This window comes from Mytilus galloprovincialis, chromosome 3, assembly GCF_965363235.1.
Source record: "Mytilus galloprovincialis chromosome 3, xbMytGall1.hap1.1, whole genome shotgun sequence".
NCBI classification, from domain to species: Eukaryota; Metazoa; Mollusca; class Bivalvia; order Mytilida; family Mytilidae; genus Mytilus; species Mytilus galloprovincialis.
This window is the reverse complement of record NC_134840.1, coordinates 27627310-27650884: the sequence shown is the minus strand read 5'-3', so window position 1 is coordinate 27650884 and position 23575 is coordinate 27627310. Positions and strand designations below refer to the sequence as shown.

Here is a 23575-nt window from a genome sequence, read left to right as displayed (position 1 = left end):
GTTTAAAATCATATTGGAATGTTTCATTTTGCAAATTTAAATTAGGAATTTTTTGTTTACATTTCCCAGTTATGGAGTTTTATTTTCTTATGAATTATAGATTTTAAATTTCATAGTTATGGGCTTATTCAATAAAAAAAAAAGGTGGGATTTTCCAGTTTTAGGACAATAACTAAAAAATGCTTTGAGCAGTTTTAATGAAACTTTGGTGAATTGTTTATATCTATGGAGATAAGGTCCCTTTTGATTTATATAAATTTTAGATTTTATGTTTCCGAGTTGTGGGATTTTATTCATAAAAAGGGTTGATTTTCCAGTTTTCTGACATTAATTCAAAAGTGCTTTGAGCCGTTTTCATGAACCTGTGGTGGGTTTATTTCTATGAAAATAACCTCGGGTAAGTTTTTTTTATAAATTTCTGATATGATATTGAGGAGTTATGAATCTTTACTCTTTGTAAAAACAACAGGCATATCATGTGCTCATGGAGCAGCTCTTTATCCAAATATAAATAAAAAGGTATGGGTCAATGAGATAGAAACACAACAACACAGACAATAACCACCTAGCGGTTAACCAAAAGACAATTACACTGACCTTCTTGATGTTTATATATAATATCCATTGTCTATTACTGTGCATCAAATACAACAAAGACTAGTCAAAACTCATTTATAGCTGACGTAAAATCATGTTAACTGTCTACAAAATATACTGCTGGTATATCATAAATTACTTCATATAATATAAACAATTAATCTGAATTAATCTGAATTATCCTGTTAGCATTGATATGACATATTTTAAGGCTTTTCTGTAAATGTGTGATATTTGAATTTTATTAATTTTAGGACATTTTTTGTTATAAAGATTGCTTAAATAATTCATTTTAGGCTTTAAGCAGTGATGAAATGGAATCTGCCACATCAACTGGTCTAGTCAAGGGTCATGCATATGGTGTGACTGCAGTCAAAAATATACATCTAGAAAACCAAACTATGTTCAGTAGATTATTTAAATCTGATAATAAAATACCAATGATAAGATTGAGGAACCCTTGGGGACAAGGTGAATGGAAAGGAGCATTCAGTGATGGGTTAGTATGGTTATCATTTGGGCATTCAGTGATGGGTTAGTATGGTTATCATGGGGGGGGGGGGGGCATTCAGTGATGGGTTAGTATGGTTATCATGGGGGGGGGGCATTCAGTGATGGGTTAGTATGGTTATCATGGGGGCATTCAGTGATTGGTTAGTATGGTTATCATGGGGCATTCAGTGATTAGTTAGTATGGTTATCATGGGGGCATTCAGTGATGGGTTAGTATGGTTATCATAGGGGCATTAAGTGATAGGTTAGTATGGTTATCATGGGGCATTCAGTGATGGGTTAGTATGGTTATCATTTGGGCATTCAGTGATGGGTTAGTATGGTTATCATGGGGGCATTCAGTGATGGGTTAGTATGGTTGTCATGGGGGCATTCAGTGATGGGTTAGTATTGTTATCATGGGGCATTCAGTGATGGGTTAGTATGGTTATCATTTGGGCATTCAGTGATGGGTTAGTATGGTTATCATGGGGGCATTCAGTAATGGGTTAATATGGTTATCATTTGGGCATTCAGTGATGGGTTAGTATGGTTATCATGGGGGAATTCAGTGATGGGTTAGTATGGTTATCATAGGGGCATTCAGTGATGGGCCAGTATGGTTATCATGGAGACATTCAGTGATGGGTTAGTATGGTTATCATGGGGACATTCAGTGATGGGTTAGTATGGTTATCATGGGGGCATTCAGTGATGGGTTAGTATTGTTATCATAGGGGCATTCAGTGATGGGTCAGTATGGTTATCATGGAGACATTCAGTGATGGGTTAGTATGGTTATCATGGAGACATTCAGTGATGGGTTAGTATGGTTATCATGGGGACATTCATTGATGGGTTAGTATGGTTATCATAGGGGCATTCAGTGATGGGTCAGTATGGTTATCATGGAGACATTCAGTGATGGGTTAGTATGGTTATCATGGAGACATTCAGTGATGGGTTAGTATGGTTATCATGGGGACATTCAGTGATGGGTTAGTATGGTTATCATGGGGGCATTTAGTGCTGGGTTAGTATTGTTATCATAGGGCATTCAGTGATGGGTTAGTATTGTTATCATGGGGGCATTCAGTGATGGGTTAGTATGGTTATCATATGGGCATTCAGTGATGGGTTAGTATTATTATCATGGGGGCATTCAGTGATGGGTTAGTACTGTTATCATGGGGGCATTCAGTGATGGGTTAGTATTGTTATCATAGGGACATTCAGTGATGGGTTAGTATTATTATCATGGGAGCATTCAGTGATGGGCTAGTATGGTTATCATAGGGGCATTTAGTGATGGGTTAGTATGGTTATCATAGGGGCATTTAGTGATAGGTTAGTATGGTTATCATAGGGTCATTTAGTGGTGAATAATTGGGGTATCTAAACGGAGGTAATATAGTGGGACAATGCAGAATTTAAAAGAAGCATTTAGTCTGAGGTGCAGGTAAATATTGGGAAAATGCAGAATTGAAAGGAGCATTAAGTGTAATGTGAGGGTAACAATTCTTTTTTAGGATTAAGAAATCATAAAATCATAGCCAGTTTGATTCGGCAGTACATGGGTATGTTACAGATTTCAGTAATATCTTGCACACAACTCTGGCTCGATGAACTCTAACAGAAAATCAAAAAAATAATTCATTTATCTCATTTATTATTTGAAATATTACTGAAAACAGAAATGTATGTGTCAACTTATAGTTTTTTTTAGAAAAATCTATGGAGTAGAATGAGAAATTTGATGATTTAAGACAAATTTTAGAAGGTTACATATGTATATGCCAATGGTATGTTCTTTCTATACAAATATTCACCCATTTTGAAAGAAATCAATCTGTAATATTTCCAATAGTAAAAAAGATAAATGCATTATTTTTTTGGATTTTTAGATGTAGTTCAAAGAGTCCAGGTTGTATGCAAAATTTCAGAAAAATCTGTGACATAGCCCATTTAGAAAAACGGCATATTTTACAATAACATATATACTTCATCATGTTCATAAAGATGTTTGTTTTTGCATATTTTTTTTTGTTGTGTCTGATTTCAATAGGTCTGTTTTTGCTACAATGATACACTATTTATGAAATGAATTGCATGTGTATTTATATAAAATGATATAAACAACATTTTAGGTCTGAGGAATGGAATAAAATCCCAGAGGAAGAAAAAAAGAGAGTTGGTCTGACATTTGAAGAAGATGGAGAATTTTGGTCTGTATTATATAAAGACACATGAGTGAAGTTTGTTTGAATTATATTTATTTTTATCAAATTTTATCAAATTTCTTAAAAAAAACCATGAAGTATTAAGATACAATTGTAAAGTGGAACATTAAGATAAATATTATGAACTTCTGGGTGTTTCAAAATTGCTTAACACTACTATAGGGAACTACAAAAATCTTTTTCTTTGTTTACTTATACCACTTAAGCTACATTTTTACATTTCATTCAAATTAATTTTGTTTCCTTAAATATATTTTGTTATAAAAAAATCATTTTAAAATTCTTAAATATTTAAGTACTAAAAAGTGTTAAAAATAATTGTTAGACTGTTAGTTATTATTTAAAAACACAAACAAAACAATGATTTATTTCTGTATTATAGGATGTCCTTTGATGATTATTGTCAGAACTTTGTACACACTGCCGTGTGCCGAGTTGTCAATACATCAATGTTCTCAATCAATAAAACATGGCATGAAGGTAGTGCTCACGGAGAATGGAAGAAACCAGACAGAGCAGGTGGTTGTGCAAATAATAGAGACACCTTTCTTCAAAATCCACAGGTGGGTTCAACGTAAATTTTATTAATTACAGTAGAGGGGCCAAATAGTTTTGGTCTCTGCCTGTGTCAGTCTGTTCAGCCTTAAGATAACCGGGTTTGAGTCCAGGTAGTTTACTATGAAGGTGTGGTCATATCAACTGGAAACTTATTTTACATGTTTTTTATGATTTGAACTTTTAAAAATATATGCCAATTCATGGAAATATGATAGTGTGAGTGTGGGATTATGTCTTATGGAATATATTCTTGTTTAGTTTTTATGATTGCATTTTCTGTAAAAATTCTAATAGTTGTATTGTGTAAAGAACAACAGGTAAAAAAGTAATGATAACATCAATGTTTTAGGTCGTAACCCTTTCCTCCATAATAATGCCTTTTGACACCACCCCCTTTACTCCATAATGATGCCTGTGTATTCCCTCAATAGAAACAATGTGACTATGAAATGTTTACTTCAGACTTGATCAAATTTGTTTCCAATATGAAAAAGATATTCATAGGAATATCTGATTTAAATTTATTTGATGAAATAATTGTTTTAAGCAATGCATTTTAATACTCTAAAGCATATTTTCAGCATTTTATTAAAAAATCCTATGCGAATCAAGTATTCAAAAAAAAAATTCATTAAGAAAAAAGCATCAGAAATGTGTTTTAATTAAATTTATTTATTGATATTGGTATGTTCTTTAAATGACATTACATTTTTGTAATGAGGAATTTCTGTTTTACTTCAATTACTAGATTTCAGTGAAGTGCATTGAACCTAAATAGAGGTAAACAAAAAAATGAAAAATTTTGATGCCACTAAACAACATTGGTATTTGCATGCTCTAAAGGTGATTGAGGTACAAAATATTATGATAACCTGGATTTCTGTCACCCAATAGTAAGACCCAGAGCTCCAGATAAGAATTCACAAATTGGGGTTTTTACCCACCATTTTCTTATGTAATTGGGTGATAAAGTATTTGAATTGCATTATCAACTTTAATTCACCCCTCAAGCAAATATCAAATTGGGTTTTTCACCTCCATTGAAGCTCCTTAATGTATTGGGTTTTTTCATCAACACAATATAGAATATTTTTCCATCTTAAAATATATAATTATGTTTCTTTCTTTGTATATGTGCCCCATGTAGCTGTTTTATTCACTGATGAGCAATTGTACGTTTAATTTATGTCCCGTTTCAAACGTTCTGCCGGGCAGTTTTGTATTTTCTCACAACTTATATAAACTGTAAAAGACGGATATGCGTATTCAATCAACTAAAATGAAAAAAATAGTATATAAACTAAAATTATACTTGAATGTTTTTGTTTAATTCAATTTACATAAATCTGGGTTAAGTTGTCCCTTATTAGAAATGTTTTCCAACTACCTATCATGTCATAATTGGTTTGGCTTTTCATTTTTTCCAACTGATTTCCTTTTTGACGAAACCCCATTATTATTATTAGTCCAAATAATTATGACGTCTGGCAAGGCTTTTTTATTTTTTTCTGGGACGTTATTAGCAATGTTCTTGTTAAGGTACGCAAACATGTACGCCCGTGAATTCGATGGACCCTTCCTAAAAACACTAGCTGAGTCTTTTTATCATCCTAACTTTCCCTCAGCTATTCAAAAGAAGCTGAAAACATGCTTCTATTCAATATTTTACCGGACATTAACTTTCGTTTTAATTCATTGTATGTAATGATAAATCCCGAGAAATTTGAAAAAATATGACAACATGATACACGCTAATCGGATAAATGCTGAGAAGATCGAAATGTTTTCATAAACATGTGTACCTTAGAGCCTCAGAAAATTCCTACGGGGCTGTATTTTTAAAACGAAAGAACATTTCCAATTATAAATACTAGTATTATAAAAATAGAATTAGGCGAAGACTATAAACTGATAAGGGTAAATAACGCAAACGATAGAGAATAAAAGCATTGAAAACTCATGGTTTTGGCATATAATTGGGTTTTCCTTTGAATTAATTGGGTTATTGAACCCTGCAATGGGCAATTGCATTGGGTTTTTAATTATTTGTATTGCGTGATCATGCAAATACGCAGCTTATCTGGAGCTCTGAAGACCCATGCTGGTGAGCCTTTAGCTGTATATAGTGCCATGCTATATCATATGAAGAATCCATGCTGCAACTCTTAAAGGGGTCCAAAGCTTACTTGTACATAAACGTTCTTCCACTTAAATACTTTTAGTCCTATTTACTTCTATATATTTATGCAAGTTACTTGACATTTTGACATGAAATTAATTTTGATTTACAAATAACTATTTTTTAACAGTTCTTGTTCGATATCAAAGATGCAGAGGATGATGTCATGTTTCACTTACTACAGAAAACCATCAGAGGAAAAGAAGGAAGCGACAATTTGACTGTTGGCTTCACTATTATACAGGTCAGTATTTTGTATAGATCATTTAGTGACAGAGGACACATGTCATCCATAGAAGACTCACACATTTTATATTAAAAAATAGGTAACACATATGAATAACTAATCATTGATCATACCTTTGAGCTTATTTTAAAGCACCATTATGGATTTACAGTGGTGCTGTGAACCTTTATGGAAAGATAATGAAGTACGTTTTTATCACTCTAAAGTGCAATGGTTGCAAGGTAAGGCTTTCTTGTTGATAGCTATGCCAAAGTGTGTTGGTACTAATGCTGATGTGCGATGGATTGAATAAACTGTATTTTAAATGTTTTTTTTTTGTATTCACATCAGGCGTGGATCCAAGGGGAGGGGGGGGGGGGGGTTCGGGGTTTAGCGCCCCCCTTTTTTTGGACGATCAATGTATTTGAATGGGGACATGTAGTTGGAACCCCCCCTTTGTCCTGGGTTAAGAACCCCCCTTTTTAAATGGGCTGGGTCCGCCCCTGCAAATGTTGAGGCAGAACTCAGTTTCTAGGTTGTTAAGTTTATTATCAGGTCTTTATGTTTTTGAAGTATATTGATATTTCTATATGAAGATAACATAAAAAACAAAATTCTTCTGAAAAGATAGATTAATGGCTATTTGAAATTTCCTGATGTTTTGTTAAAGGGGACACATATTCGCCGTTTTTACACATCTGTTTAAAACCAAATAACTGCAGCTTTAAACAATATTTATCAAATCAATTTCATTATAGATGATTAGCAAACATTTCAAAGGTGTAAAGAACTGAAACTTAGGGCAACCAGTCAAAGAATTACTAAGAAATACTTCTTTGAAATCATTTTTTCATTCAGAAAATTGGCCAAAAATCGTTGTCTGTTTTTCGGTCCTTTGCTGTAAGTGCCGACATTTTGACTAAGTTTAAAAAATAATCATATTTGTTGTTATAAAATAATTTACTGGCATATTTCTTCCATTTCACTCATCCTTTGAAGTTTTTACATCTCAAAATCATAGAACGGCGAAATTGTGTCCCCGGCGAATATGAGCCTCCCACTCTGTTTGAAAACGTTGCAATCATAGTTTAAAAGGACATAAATAAAGGGTATTGATGAACCTATAATATTAGTAGGATGATACAGATGATATCACATAAGCCTAATGTGTATGTTGAACAGGCTTTTCACATGATGATAATTCTTTTAAACAATTCTTTTGTCTCAACCATGCACATTCATATTGTAGATACCCAAATGCCATAAATGTGTTATGGACTTAAACAAATGGAAATCTATAAACCAACTAATACAAATCTACTTCTCATATTAAATCTGTAGATTTTAAACCAGCAATAGACCATCGTACATTACCAAAAAGACCATCACACTTCTCCTAAGACCATTCCACTTCAACATCCCCATTGCACTTCAGCATCTTCATTGCATGTCCAATTAATACAACTATAAATTGAATTTTCCATTTAACTATTGGAAATCAAAAATGACATCATGGACACAGGAACCTAGTTATTTCATCTTAACAAATAATTCCTTCAAACCTTTCTTAGAAAATACTAAAGAGATTTGTTGACTTCAAATTTTGTAAGCAGCTTTACAATAAAAAGATGTACTTTTCAGATTTGTCAAATTACTAACTTTTCTCGATATGTTGACGGAACTGTAAAATTTTCATCAATACTGCTGAACAGAATGACTTCATTCATGTATTTGATGATAAGTTATAATGTGTTTGCCCCTTTCAGATCTGTGAAACACCTACTCTTATGTTTTTTTTTTATATCTCAGATTCCGAGAAGGTAATGTATGCTTAGCACAATAATAAATGCATTTTTGTTTAAACTATAGAATGGAAGCTGTGGTTCAGATAAATCATTTAATTAAACATTGTAATGGAATATGTTATTTATTTGACAGGTTGAAGAAAATCGTCGTTACAGAATTCATGATTTGACTCAACACACCATTGTAACATCTACAGTATTTAAAAATCAGCGCTCAATCTTTTTAAAACATAATCTAAAGCAAGGCAGATATGTAGCTGTGACCTGCACTTTTGACCAAGGCTTGGAGGAATCATTTCTGTTTCGTATCTATTCAGCTAATGCTAATGATTTTATGTAAGCATTTTAAAGATTTTATTTATCAAATTTGTATAATAGGCTTGTAGAATTTAACAATAATTGCCATAAAATGCGAGTGTGAAATATATTCAGAAGTAGTAAATTCTAAGCTAATAAAATCATACTAAAATTGCATTGTGGCCTGGTTTTTATACGACCGCAAAAATTGAAATTTTTTAGTTGTATATTTGGTATCACGTTGGCATCGTCATCGTCATCCGAAGACATTTGGTTTTCGCCCTGTAACTTTAGTAAAAGTTAATAGAAATCTATGAAATTTAAACACAAGGTTTATGACCACAAAAGGAAGGTTGGGATTAATTTTGGGTGTTTTGGTCCCAACAGTTTAGGAATTAGGGGCCAAAAAGGGCCCAAATAAGCATTTTTCTTGGTTTTCGCACAATAACTTTAGTATAATTCAGAAATCTATGAAATTTTAACACAAGGTTTATGATCACAAAAGGAAGGTTGGGATTGATTTTGCGAGTTTTAGTCCCAACAGTTTAGGAATAAGGGGCAAAAAACAGGTCCTAAATAAGCATTTTTCTTGGTTTTTGCACAATAACTTTAGTATTAGTTTATAGAAATCTATGAAATTTTGACACAAGGTTTATGACCACAAATGGAAGGTTTGAATTGATTTTGGGAGTTCTGGTCCCAATGAATTGGGGGCCAAAAGGGTCAAAAATTAAACTTTGTTTGATTTCATCAAAAAATGAATTATTAGGGTTCTTTGATATGCCAAATCTAACTGTGTATGTAGATTCTTAATTTTTGGTCTCGTTTTCAAATTGGTCTACATTAAAGTCCAAAGGGTCCAAAATTAAACTAAGTTTGATTTTAACAAAAATTGAATTCTTAGGGTTCTTTGATATGCTGAATCTAAACATGTACTTGGATTTTTGATTATGGGCCCAGTTTTCAAGTTGGTCCAAATCGGGGTCCAACATTATTATATTAAGTATTGTGCAATAGCAAGAAATCTTCAATTGCACAGTATTGTGCAATAGCAAGAAATTTTCAATTGCACAGTATTGCGCAATAGCAAGAAATCTTCAATTGCACAGTATTGTGCAATAGCAAAAAATCTTCAATTGCACAGTATTGCACAATAGTAAGAAATATCTAATTGCACAATATTGCACAATAGCAAGAAATTTTCAATTGCACAGTTTTTATAAAATATTCTTTGAAAATTGGAGTTATCTTTCTTTGTCAAGAATAGTAATTGAATCAAATTTAATCATTGTTTTATACAATATACAATGTATATTCACTTTTACTACCAACTAATAAATTAAAACAATCTTTACCATTCAGTGATTACAAGCACTTTCTTTACATTTTAATATTTTATCTTTTGGAAAAAGGGAAAGGGGGATGTGAGAAAAAAATTGGGGGGGGGGGGGGGCAATTTTTCTCAATCCAGATTTCATGAATAAAAAGAAAATTTCTTCAAACATTTTTTGAGAGAATTAATATTCAACAGCATAGTGAATTGCTCAAAGGCAAAAAAATTTTTTTTAAGTTCATTAGACCACATTCATTCTGTGTCAACTATTTAATCACAATCCAAATTAAGAGCTGAATCCAGCTTGAATGTTGTGTCCATACTTGCCCCAACTGTTCAGGGTTCAACCTCTGCAGTCGTATAAAGCTGTGCCCTGTGGAGCATCTGATTTTTTCAAAGTAAGACATAGCATATGTATGCAGCACATAATTTAATATTGATCTGAGTAGAGATCATCAGGATCCAATGAACAAGACATATTTAATTAAGTCTCCCAAACAAAGTTTGGAGACTTATTGTTTTTGGTCAGTTCTTATTATTTTTATTATTCTTCCTCTTCCTCTTCCTCTTCTTCCTCTTCTTCTTCCGCCACTTTAAAAATGAACTTGTCCGCAGCGGTTCTCCTAAACAGCTTGTCAGATTTACTTAGGATTTTACAATATGTTAGACTAACATGTCTAGGTGAGCCATCAATCTTTCGTTTGTGCATTGGGGTCTGTTAAGGGGTATTATGGGGGGTAGAGCGGAGGGAGGGGTTTACTATAGAACCCTATGGGATTTTATTTTCTAAAATTTTCAAATGAATATAACTTGAAAACTGTAGGTGATAGATACATGCAGTCTTCAGAAATGATTATAGGACAATAAAACAAATCACATGAAATATAAGGGGAGTCCCTGGGGGGGGTCATCCCCACCCCCTTCAATTTGAGAATGTGCTTTTATCTTGCAAACAGTCCAAATCCCCACCCCTAAACCATATATATTCTTGAATGGGACGATAAAACAAATGAAATTAAAGGGAAGTCCCCGGGGGTCATCCCCACCCCGTTCAATTTGAGAATGTGCTATTATCTTGTAAACGGTCCAGATCCCCACCCCTAAACCATATATATTCTTGTAGGGGACAATAAAACAAATGAAATGAAATAAAAGTGATGTCCCTAGGGGCTCACCCCACCCCCTTTTGTTTGAAAACTTGTAAAGGGTCAACATCCCCACCCCTAAACCATATCTATTCTTGTATGGGACAATAAAACTAATCAAATGAAATTAAATGGAAGTTCCTGAAGGGTCACCCCCACCCCGTTCAATTTGAGAATGTACTATTATCTTGTAAACGGTCCAGATCCCCACCCCTAAACTATATATATTCTTCAATGGGACGATAAAACAAATCAAATGAAATTAAAGGGAAGTCCCCGGGGGGTCATCCCCACCACGTTCAATTTGAGAATGTGCTATTATCTTGTAAACGATCCAGATCCCCACCCCTAAACCATATATATTCTTGTATGGGACAATAAAACAAATCAAATGAAATAAAAGGAAAGTCCCTGGGGGTCACTCTCACCCCCTCTTGTATGAGAACTTGTAAACGGTCCAGATCCCCACCCCTAAACCATATATATTCTTGTATGGGACAATAAAACTAATCAAATGAAATAAAGTCCCTGGGGGTCATCCCCACCCCTTCAAATTGAGAACTTGTAAATGGTCCAGATCCCCACCCCTAAACCATATATATTCTTGTATGGGACAATAAATCAATTCAAATGAAATAAAAGTAAAGTCCCTGGGGGTCACCCCACTCCTCTTGTTTGAAAACTTGTAAACGGTCAACATCCCCACCCCTAAATCATATATATTCTCGTAGGAGACAATAAAACAACTCAAATGAAATGTTGGTCAAGTCCTTGGGGGGTCACCACCACCCCCTCCTGTTTGAAAACTTGTAAATGGTGGAGATCCCTACTCGTAAGGCATATATATATTCTTGTATGGGACAAAAAATCAAATCAAATGAACATGGGACCATATGAATGGGGAGTTGTGGGAGCTTTGTTTGGGAGACTTCGTAACAGCATCCTGTTACAATTACTTCTTGTTATTGTTGATTTTTTTTCTGTTTGTCAATTTAAGTGCATCCTCAAGGGTTAACTATTTCAAACATCATATCTGTACAGATTTCATTTCAATCTTGATTAATTTCAGGCCACTTCTTCATGACAAACCACAGAAAAGTTTCCTTAACTGTTGTGCGTCTGCCCCTCAGATGGTGACAAAGGTGAAGGTCATGAGAGCTGAAGGACTGGAAAGACAAGAGAGAACTGGTACTACAGAAATGATATTTTAGATTATGAATTTAATGCATTCTTTGGATTAGAAGGCATACTTAGCATTCCTGTTTTTGAAGACACAAGTAACTGAAAAGTGCATGAGACATTTTCATCTGATCCTTAGCTCATTTTCCTTAATTAGTCTTATAACTAATTTTATTTGCTCAAAGCAAAAAGGATCAACACTAGTAAAACATACTTAAAAAGTCTTCCCACAATGAAATATACATAACAAAACAAATTAAAAGTGAGCATGCATTATATTACATAAAGAAAGAACGACAAATTATCCTGAATAAAGGAATTAGGTTTAGTATTTGAGGTTTCAGAATTTGGGTTCTTCCTCTGTAACAATATATGATTGGTCAAGGATAGTTTCCAGAGAACTTTTGATATATATACAACTTTAGAATGTTCTAATCTTACTGTGGATTGTTCAGTCAAGGATAGTTTCCAGAGAACTTTTGATATATATACAACTTTAGAATGTTCTAATCCTACTGTGGATTCATTATTTTTCGTTGGATACCATTTTTCATGAATTTTGTCGGTACAGATGAACCACGAAATTAAATGTTCAACGAATACTAATTTTTTCAAAGGCCTGGATGCATATTTTGGCAAAACCACAAAATTAAATATCCACGAACATGCAAGTTTTCCTCAACCCAGGAAAATTGGTACCCACGAAAATAAATGAATCGATAGTATTTGAGTTGATGTTTGGAGTTTTATTTAATAAATTTTATGTTTTAACTGCGCATCAAAAAAAGCACATATAAGATGAATTACTAATTTAGTTAATTTGATAATTTGTACTGATGTGTATTTTATGGAAGTATTAAAGCTAATGTATAACCATCAACATTGTGTTGCTTAAAAAATTTGTCTTGAACATGTATAACATGTATTGGAATATATTGTAGGAGCTGATCCCTACTGTATAATAAGTTGTGAAGGAGAGAAAGTCAGGACAAAGACTGCATCTGATACTACAGCACCAGAATGGAATCAGTCTGCAGTCTTCTTCAGGAGTAGACCAAATAAACCATTCAAAATACAGGTAATTAAACACACACAACTTTGAATAGGTCTTAGTACCCACTGTCAGATACATGTCTGTAAAGCAGGGTTCATCAGATCCTAATGTTATTTTCATGGTTCATTGGTCAAAGTTTAGTTGTCTTATTTTGGTCTGTTTCTGAGATACTATAAGCAATAGGTTATAATATGTGTATTTGGTGTATGGAATGATTGTAATGTTGTATATTTTGTATTTTAGCAAAAGAAAGGTCCTTGACTCCAAGTTTTTATATTCAAATGTATAAGTACATTGACCAAGAAGTCATTTTCAGAAATTTAAGAAAAATCTATTGTGAAATATTTAGACAATCCAGCTACATTTAAAAATCTTTATTCCATATGTGTGTTGCTGCTTGTTTTTAGTTTTATTGGTGTAAATTAAAAAAATAGCTTCAACTTATCATGTGTAAGACTGAAGAGATAAAATTATCTAGGTATTCAAACTGAAATAAACAAAAGAAAGGTTTTGAACATTGTTAATTAGTTCTATTTCTACTGTTTTCAGATTTGGAATCACAATATTCTGAAAGACACGTACATGGGGAAGCATGTTTTTATGAGTACTGATGACATGAAGGACAGTATTAAATCAGTTGATTTGGTTGGTCGAGGAAAACAAGGAGATCAACAAAGACCTGGGAAACTAACAGTAATGATCACACAGAGCAGGAACTTCACTGCTATCTAAGTCTACAGAGAGCTCTATTTTTAAAAGATCTGTATGTCAACAGGGTGCTTTTGTAAATTCTTGTCAATGCACGTTTTTTTTTGGCTTTTTTTTTGGACAAAATCCAGAATGATTCTTTTACACACTGTGGATTTATTTATTTTCATGGGTATCAATTTTCATGGATTGAGAAAAACTTGCAATTTGGTGGGTATTTGATTGAGTGGTTTTACTAATCTCTGCATACACATTCTATAGAAAATGTTTTATTTGTTGAACATTTGAATTCAGAGTTAACCTGTACCCACGATAACCATGAAAATCGGTATCCAAGATAATAATGAATCCACAGTATTAAAAACTCCTAAAAAATGAAGTATTTGAATTACATTTCCAACACCTTATCTTTGATTTATATATCGGTGTAATTTTGTATGTAGCAGATAAGAATATGTTTAAGATTGTTGAAAATTATAAGGCATTTTATTTTTTTATCTTTCATTTAAAGCAGATTAATCTAGTAAACTGCTGAAAATGACTAAGTTGATAGATGAAAGTGTTAACATTAAAGTGCTTGATAAAAACTATCATAAGAACATAAATCTTTCATTAAAACCCTGCTCTGTCCTTCTTCAGTCTGTCTGTTCATCCGTCCTGTGAAAATTCAGTCACATTTTCCTCAGGAACAAAAAGCCAGATCTTCCTAAATTTTCATAGAAAGGTTCATGTGAGCATGCTATACTGTGAAATATTTTTTTCAAATCCAATGCTCATGAAATTTCTGTTACTGTATACTTAATTCTTACAGATAATGAGCATGTATATGATTTTCTTCACACACCTTTGATCTACAAATGTTATCTTTCTGAAATTTGAATCATGCTTCATCTTAGCATGCTATACTGTGTAATGTGATTTAACTTCTATCGCTCAGTAATTTTCTGTTAGCCAATACTTATTGAGGGGACACATTAGTGAGAAATGCCTTAGTCTTGATTACTTTTTGTTGACATAAACAATTTTCATAACATATAATTTTGCAATCTTAGGTATTTTTAATCTGATTGCATATTTATTATGTAGCTTGTAGGTTATATTAAAAAATGTAATAAAAAAGTGTTGTTTAATTTGATCATAAGAACAAATCTGAATACTGTTTCCAAGAAGTTTCATATAAAACCTTCATTTATCTGTATGTAAATTTGTTTTAGTTGTAGTTTATTTTATCCTGTTGTTATTTTAGTTGTACATTTTGTATCACATGTAATGTTAGAAGAAGTGGTGAATGTAATCGCTTTTATATTTTTCTATTATTGTAAAGGTTATACTATGCTAATGACCAGGGTATTTAGGCTTTTGGAGTTAAGATTGCTTTCATGCAATCAAAACCCTTTAAGTGTCTGGCTTGATAGTTATTAATTTTCCAGAATTTATCACTACTTATTACGATATAAAACAAAACAGTGCATTGAACACAACATTCTATTCATCATATCCATGAACATTTTAAGAAATTTATCAGTGAAATATATACTACTCTGATATTACTTGTTGAAAGATACTTTGAAAAAAATTACATGTATTGTGCATGGTGCAACAATCTGGTATCTGTTCTAAAAATATCAATGATGTCATTATAAAAGTGATATAAGAAATTGAAGTTATCTTTCTTTGTCCAAAGTTGCACCAACAACAATACTAAATCTCCAATATTCATGTTTATGCCTTCCAATGCTTAATAAATTGCACTTTGGACATTTGCTTGTAGCATAATTAAAAAAATCATATTTTTGCAGAACAAGTAAACAAGTTAAATGATAATGCTATTTTCTTTCTGGAATTTTATTTTGAGAGTTGTTTATAGGTAAATTTTAATGAATTTCAGTCAATCTAATTTCAGAGCAAAATAATCCCTGATTTATTTTTAAGAAAAAAGAGATTATATAATAAGTATAATTGTGAATGGAAGTTATTAACAAGACATATTTACACTTTTGGTATTTAGCTGAATTTTGTCTTCACATGACCTTAGATCTGCCCTGAATAACCTTCTGACGTCAAGCAACACTATCTTTTAAATGTTTTAAATTGTGATGTTAAAATTAACGGCAACTTCTGTGATTTTATGTAAATGGTAGACAAATTTGCATACAAGTGTAAATACGTCTAGACTATGGTACAGTTTAAGTTTGTTATTATATTATTGCAGCAGAAGTAAAAGTATATTGAACTCTATTAATTGCTCAGATGAATGCTCCCTGAAATGTATTGTGAAATATTACATGCACTACTTTGTATAGAGATATTGTCGTATTAAATGTATATGTTAAGTATGAAGCATTTTAACAATTGTACAAAATTTACATTCTTTTGTCAATAAAAGTAAGGTAGTAACTGTAGTATGACAATTTTGGGAATATGAATCAAGTCAAGGGCATTATTATGAATATAAAATTTCACATATCTTGCATAATTACATTATTGTGTGCAAAATGGCCATTGGCTGTGTGCAATATTCGTGCTTGCTTGTGTAGACTTTTTGAAATGAAAATTATTAATTTTATGTAGGTAGTGCTAATTGATTTTTTTCTATGAAAGGAGGAGTTGTGGTGGACAACTCTTTTGGGACTGAAAAATAAAGCATTTCAAATCACAGATTTATGATTAAAGATTAATAAGTTCAATGGCCTTCAGCTCAAATTAGCATGGAAAGGTTTAAATTATTGGCAGAATATTATTTTTTCAGCTCTCTTTTTATATTATTTTCAATTTGTTGACTATGTTTGATCTGTTTTTTCCTCACACATTTTTTTTTGCATTTCATTTTTCACAACTTTGGTGACTACATATCTATATTATGCGTAGGTATATGAGATAGTGTATAGAGGGATGTTAGTTTTATATTTGATATAGGCAGCTTTTATTTAATGTATATACTACTGTATATAATTAGGCTTTTATTATATTTTGATTTTTTTATTACTCATCTGATGTTTTTTGTAATGATCTGATTCTGATCTGATATATACCATTTATTACTTTTTGAGAATCAATGGAACAAATTAGATAAAGTGAAGACATCTTAAATATAAAAACAAAGGATATGTAATAAGCTTTGCATAAAATTATGTACAACTAGAAAAACTTAACAAGTTTAATATAGGTTATGGTAAGGACGTAATGTAAAAAGCATTTGAAGCAGTATAAGAACATATCTTTATATACAAGTAGATCTTAGAATAAACAAAATTAATGTCGGCAAACTATAATGTATGTTGTAATGATTCATTACATAACAAATACATTTCTTCCATGCTGAGAGTTTTTTCTTCTTAAAACTGATTCAAAACTGCTAGTGTTAGTTGTAGATTTAAATTTTTTTTAATCGGGGTTGGTAGTTTTTGCAATTTTAACATATATAGCAGATTATGTATTTTTATATGATTTGTTACAATTTAGGAAATATATTTTTTTGTGCAATTCTTTAAAAAAAATAAAGTTATATGAAGGAATACATATTTTTAAATTTAAAAAAATCTGATGATATCAGAAATTGAGATAAAAACAAATGGTTGTATGGTTGTTAGTTGAATTGTGATGAAAACATATTATACTATTTTTCCATGTGTGTAACCATTGGTTGTTTATTTATCATCACCAACACCATGATATATTTATGCATGCTTTCATCCTATTAATGAACCACTGTTTTATTTATTATGCATTATTTGATAAAAACTATTTGCTACACATAACACCATTTTATATTATATAAAGCTGTAGAACAATATTTACTTATGTTTTATTTGCTCTTTTTATTCAATAAAATATTTTTAATATTACAGAATCTTTTATCTTGAATATATTATTTGAAATGCCAGTCAATTGGCCTGTCTTGAGAATTTTTTTTTAAACAAGACAAGCAACCTTGTGAAATAGAAATGCATGTCTATGTGAAGACATTTTCATGTTGGTAATACATTGTATAGAAAAAGGAGATGTGGTATGATTGCAAATGAGACAACTTTTCAACAGAGTCAAAATAGCATGGATTTAAGCAATTATAGGTTATCTTAAGCAATTATAGGTAATTTTAAGCAAACATGATCAAAACAGGTTAACCCATACCCACATAACAATCTGTAAAGGTTGCACTTTGTAAATACAGCTGTTTATCGCTATTTTGTGCATTTTTCGTTTGGTCTTTTTTTGTGATAATTTTCATATCATGCTACTGGCTTGAGATGGAAAAATTATTGCTAGAAACTAAGCAGGCACGTGGTGTTGCTAACGAAATTGACATGAAATTGACAAGGTAAAATAGCGATCAGATTATCATTGGTCATCTCAACTCGATTGCCTTTCTCGCTTTTGCCGTCCCGGCTCAAGCGAGAAAATCAATCTCGTTGAGATGATCAACGAAAATCTATAATTCTCAAAACACACCTCTTTTGGGAAGATCTTGAATATTCATAGAAAATTAATTTTGTTTACATACTGGTTCCCAGTTATACTCTCTGTGTTCCATCTCACAGAGACATAACTTGGGAATGTTACCAGTAAATATACATGTGCATATTGTTTACATTGAAATCTGTGGTAACCTTTCATTTGAGGTAGGGGTAGTTAAGAAAATTAGTGTAAGTTTAAACTCTGAGAAGTTCAGAGCATGTAAACGTTGAAAATATGCCGCACAGCCCTATATTTTGACCTCTGAAAAAATTGTGGTGCATATGAACTTTTAATTCTAGGATAAGATTTTTTTCAAAACTTCATAGTAAAAGTGGTACAGTTTTAGCCGTAAAAGGAGTTATAAATATAATATAAATAAGCTTTATTTAGAGTCGGCAAGGTATACAAACATACCAAACATAAGCTCTAATGAGCTTTTAACCGACATATGAGACATTTTTTAACAATACAACATATATAACAATACAACACATAATATAATACACATGCAATAAATTTCACAGCACAAAAATGAAGCACTAAAAGCAGGATATAAGCATAAGCTAGGTATTTAAGCTAAAAGCATATAAGTGTAAACTAGGCATAAAAAGCTGGGAAAAATGCATAGCATAAAAATTTGAAAAATGGGGTATGATCTAGATGGTAAATAAATTTGCATAATATATAAACTAAAAGTCTGCACAAACTGTGCACTTAGTCATTTCCATTCCATGACTTTAAAATATTTTTGAACTGACTAAAATTAGCAATTTTTCTAAAATCATCAGGTAGATCATTCCATAAAACAGCAGCTGTGTATTTAAAAGAGTTCTTACCATAGGTTGATGTTCGGACCCTAGGTATATCTACAATATTAGAAAATCTAAATTTATATTTACAATCTTTAAATACAACTAAATCATGTAAGCATGGTGGTGACAATTTATATAAATTTATGGGAAATTGCATTGTCAATATTTACAGAAATGCAACCTAAAAGGCCAAAACATGACAAAAAGTGAATTTCTAAATTAAAAAAAAAAGTCTGATTTATGACAAAAAAATAAACAAAAATACAATTGTAACAGACAGCAACCATGACTATCATTGTAATACAGGCCTCCGACTTCAGACAGGCACATACAGAATGTGATGGGGGTTTATATAAAAAAGAAGATTTGGTATGAAAAAGTAGATGTATGCATGCCAATGAGGCAACTATTCTACGAAGTTTAAATGATGTGGGTTTAAGCAATTATAGGCTACTGCACAGCCTTCAACAATGAGAAAAACCCATATTGTATAGACTGCTATAAAAGGCCACATTATGTATACCAGCCCTAAATTAAAACCATTTACTTGTTGCTGTTAGCTTTTATTGAAACTGGCATTCCTTATAGATTATTGATGATCATCTCAACGCTTGTGCTGGGACGGCGAAAGTGAGAAAGGCAATAGAGTTGAGATGACCAATGATTATCTTTTAATCGCTATTTTACCCATGACAACGGGCATGTGATTTCTTAGTTTCTAGAGATAATTTTTCATATCACTCTACTGTCCTTAGAAAGGAAATTATCAGTCGGTAAGATCAAATTTCGTAAAATAGCGATAATGTAAAATATTATCAAGAATCAAATTAACTATTTCCAAAATATTTAGCAATTGTTGACTGTTCTTGTTAAGACTGTAATTGTTAAGACTGTAAGGACTAGGTTAAAAATGTAACAACAAAATGCAATTACCATATAAATTTGAAAAAAAATCTTTCCGATTTAATTTGAAGTTATTGCCCTAAAATACCATGTTTAATAAGGCAGTAAATTGCAAAGATTATCAGAAATTTCTGTCATCCTCATATGATTTACTGCGTCTGAAATATACATTTTTACATTACTTTTGCATTTTTGCTGTTTTTATAGAAAAAGCTAAGTTAGAAGCTTTAACTGCAAAAATGATGCACATGACAAAGTCTATCCAGGGACATATGAGAACATTTTAATAAGTTGTATTTAGGGGTTTTAGGAATACTTGTGGATACAACACGGCGTTACACGGGTACCCCATTAATATGTTGTAAAGTGTGCATGCCGGATTTTTACGAGAAGGGTCACGCTTAGGTCACTTGCATACGGAAAATATTTCGGCGAATTGCTTCCTGGAAGCAAGCAATTAAAAAAAGTAAACTTCTTGTAAATGTGGATAAATTACAGAATTTTCTTCAAAAAAAGGTTATGTGCACAAGTTTTATAATGAAAACTATCAACTTAGTTATAAAAAAACATATGCATATTTTTTTTAATTTGAGGTTTCATATGACTTTGAAAACCATTTGTTGTGATAAATTAAAAATGTTTGCCTTCTATAAGTTGAACTATCATCTTTTCGCCATCATACAGTTATATCATGTTATGCGTTCTGTTGCACACATAAAATATATACAAAATATCGTAAATAAAAAGTTAATAAAGTGGACAAATATGCGTCCGAAACAACGGTGACATAAAATATACGAAGATGTGTTTTGCCAAAGAGACAACTATCCATCTTAAAAACACAAATGGAGTAAATGTAAGCAACACTGTGCGGCCTTCGACAATGAGCAAAACCGAAATGGTATAGTAAGCTTTAAAATGTACCGAAATGAACTAAAGCAAAACAAATCAAACGAGAAAACCAACTAACAAAATAAAGAATTGTTGGTGAGATATGCATACACTGTTACAACTGGAAAATGTTTTCGGGGGATTAAAATTGTGTATCTTCAACTGCCTACACAAAATCTGTATAAAATTGGTATTGAGCTTTGAAAGCACAGTCTGGTGTTTGGTTTTATATACGTAAAAATGTCTGTGTGTGGGGAAAAAGGGGGTGTAGGTAAACAGGCTAATTTAGAAAACAATAAATAATTTTTATTTATTAGGATTAATTATAATCTATTTTAACTGTATACATATATAGTCACATGAAGTGAAAAGGTAATATAACAAAACATAAATCATAATGTTAAATCATTTTTCATATATACATATAAAAAAGAAGATGTGGTATGATTGCCAATGAGACAACTATCCACAAAAGACTAAAATGACACAGACATTAACATGTACATTAATATTATACAAGTACATGATGATATTTACATATTTTAAATATATTCACCGACAAGTTGTTGTTTTATGAAAATGTCTCACTATGAATTCAACATGTATAGGTTGTCTTTCACACTTGTTTTTCGTTGACTTTGTCAGTGTTAATTCAGGCCGTAGGTTTCCCCTTTTGGCCGGATTGTTTCACATTTTGTCATGCTAGTGCCTTTTATAGCCGACTTTACGGTATGGGTTTACTAATTATTGAAGGCCGTACGTTGTCCTTTAATTGATAACATCCACATCATTTGACCTATGGTGGATAGTTTTTTCTTTGGCAATCATACCACATTTCCGTATCTTCATATACATATTTTTTTAATACACACAAATCCTCAGTTGCCGGATTATTTTACAGATAGTATGCCACCTCTTATATCTGAATATACCAGCATTATTATGTGTAATAGTAAAAATAATACAGTTCTAATAACTGGACTCAATATTATTAACCATTCCTTCTAAAAGCTAGATATCAAGCTATGGGTTATTTTTACATAGCTTTAAAAAAAAATTGCAATTCTATTCATGCCTATAAAATGTCTTTTCCTGCGTTTTATTTTAGAAACAGTTTCGACAGAACAATGATATACAATGTATTTACTTTTCCAGCTTTGGATGATTTCTCAAACTAAGATATATATCACAGATATTGTTTGTCATGAGAGCTTATTGTATTTTGCATTACAATCGACGAATTTTCCTGTTCCTGTTTTCTGTGACTTCATGGTAAAACAATAGTAATTTCTAGTCATTTATCTTGTCAGTTCATTTAAACAATCATGTTGTTATGATTGAAATAGTAAATTTTGATAAATTTTCCGGTTTCGGTTTCCTATTTTTGAAGATTTATGATAACAAATATTTTTTGATTCAAAATAGTAATTTGGGTCATGAATTTTTATCAATATTGTTTTGATATTTTCAATATCATGATATTGTAATCAAAGATAATGATCGATTTTTAACATGCATATTAGAATTCCTGAGTTACCGTTATGTGCTACACAAGCCGTTACGAACAGTCCTCAGGAAGATAATTTAAGTTATATTCACCTGGACACATTATTCGGACTCCGAGTCGACCAGTCTTTGCACTTACTTTTTAATTCCGTGTGCTTAGCGGAGAAGCAGCAATTTCCAATTTAAAGTCTTTAGTTAAACTCGATCAGGTTTCGATTTTCAATGGTAAAAGATGATGCGTCAAAATGTATTATCTAGATTCGAAAGGGGATAATGCTTCAGAATGTTCAGGTCAATGCTTTAGTTTGAAAATGTTCTGTGTCTGGATAATAATAGGAGATAAGGCTGCATAAAATAACATTCGGTAAATTCCATATAAATAATTTCCAGATTGTTCTTACCGATGTTCCTTTTTGAAGATTTTTCTTCGAAATGTAGTCAAAGCAATTCATACTCGTTTATGTAACAACGTTTTATATTTTATCGAAAGAAATCTCTCTCTCTCTCTCTCTCTCTCTCTCTCTCTCTCTCTCTCTCTATATATATATATATATATGTAAGTGCGATGAGGACGCTAAAGTATGATGGTCATGTTAAAGTGGAATCGTCTACGCTAAAAGTGGGATGCTTCCATACGCTGAAGTCTGATGGTCCGCGAAAATATAGACGTTAGAAACGTAGTTTGATAATGACGTTAACAGTCGTACATACAAACCAAAAATGAACATGCATGCCGGAAGACAGATTTTTGATTAACAACTTTTACACCAAATGTTCATGACTTACTCAAGTTCTGTAGTTATTGATTTAAACTTAACCGTTTTTTGTCGGCTGAAGCACAATGTTTATTTTTTTCGTGCTGAAAGAAGGACTTGTATCCTACAGCCGACCATTTTACTATATGAATACGCATACTTATCCTGCTTCTATTTGAAGAAAACGGAAACATTTGAATCATTGTTTATGTGACAGTTTACTTTGCGATCCCCGTTAAAATGTTGTCGACTTTAATGAAAATAACGTCGGTAAAATAGGGATACATGTTTTCATGCGTGAATTATAGATTATCTGCTAAAACATCAGTTTGTTCTGTACATTGTAGGAAAATAAAACATGTACTTGTACTCGCTACGAAAAAGGAGAAAGCTCGGCGAACATTGTCTTTCTCTCGCTTTCAAACTAAATCTTACACTAG

At 31.9% G+C, this 23575-nt stretch overlaps 1 protein-coding gene across 1 annotated transcript in view; it reads left to right on the top strand.

Moving 5' to 3' along the window:
- LOC143067594 (calpain-5-like) overlaps positions 1-17663 on the top strand; it is a 40259-nt gene extending 22596 nt beyond the window's left edge. Inside the window, exons 6-13 of the mRNA XM_076240948.1 lie at positions 894-1096; positions 3237-3314; positions 3712-3892; positions 6197-6310; positions 8231-8433; positions 11942-12060; positions 12993-13129; positions 13655-17663. Coding sequence (XP_076097063.1) covers positions 894-1096; positions 3237-3314; positions 3712-3892; positions 6197-6310; positions 8231-8433; positions 11942-12060; positions 12993-13129; positions 13655-13837 — 1218 coding nt within the window. The 3' untranslated portion in view covers positions 13838-17663. The remainder of the gene's footprint in view (positions 1-893; positions 1097-3236; positions 3315-3711; positions 3893-6196; positions 6311-8230; positions 8434-11941; positions 12061-12992; positions 13130-13654) is intronic.
- Positions 17664-23575: the final 5912 nt, after the last annotated feature.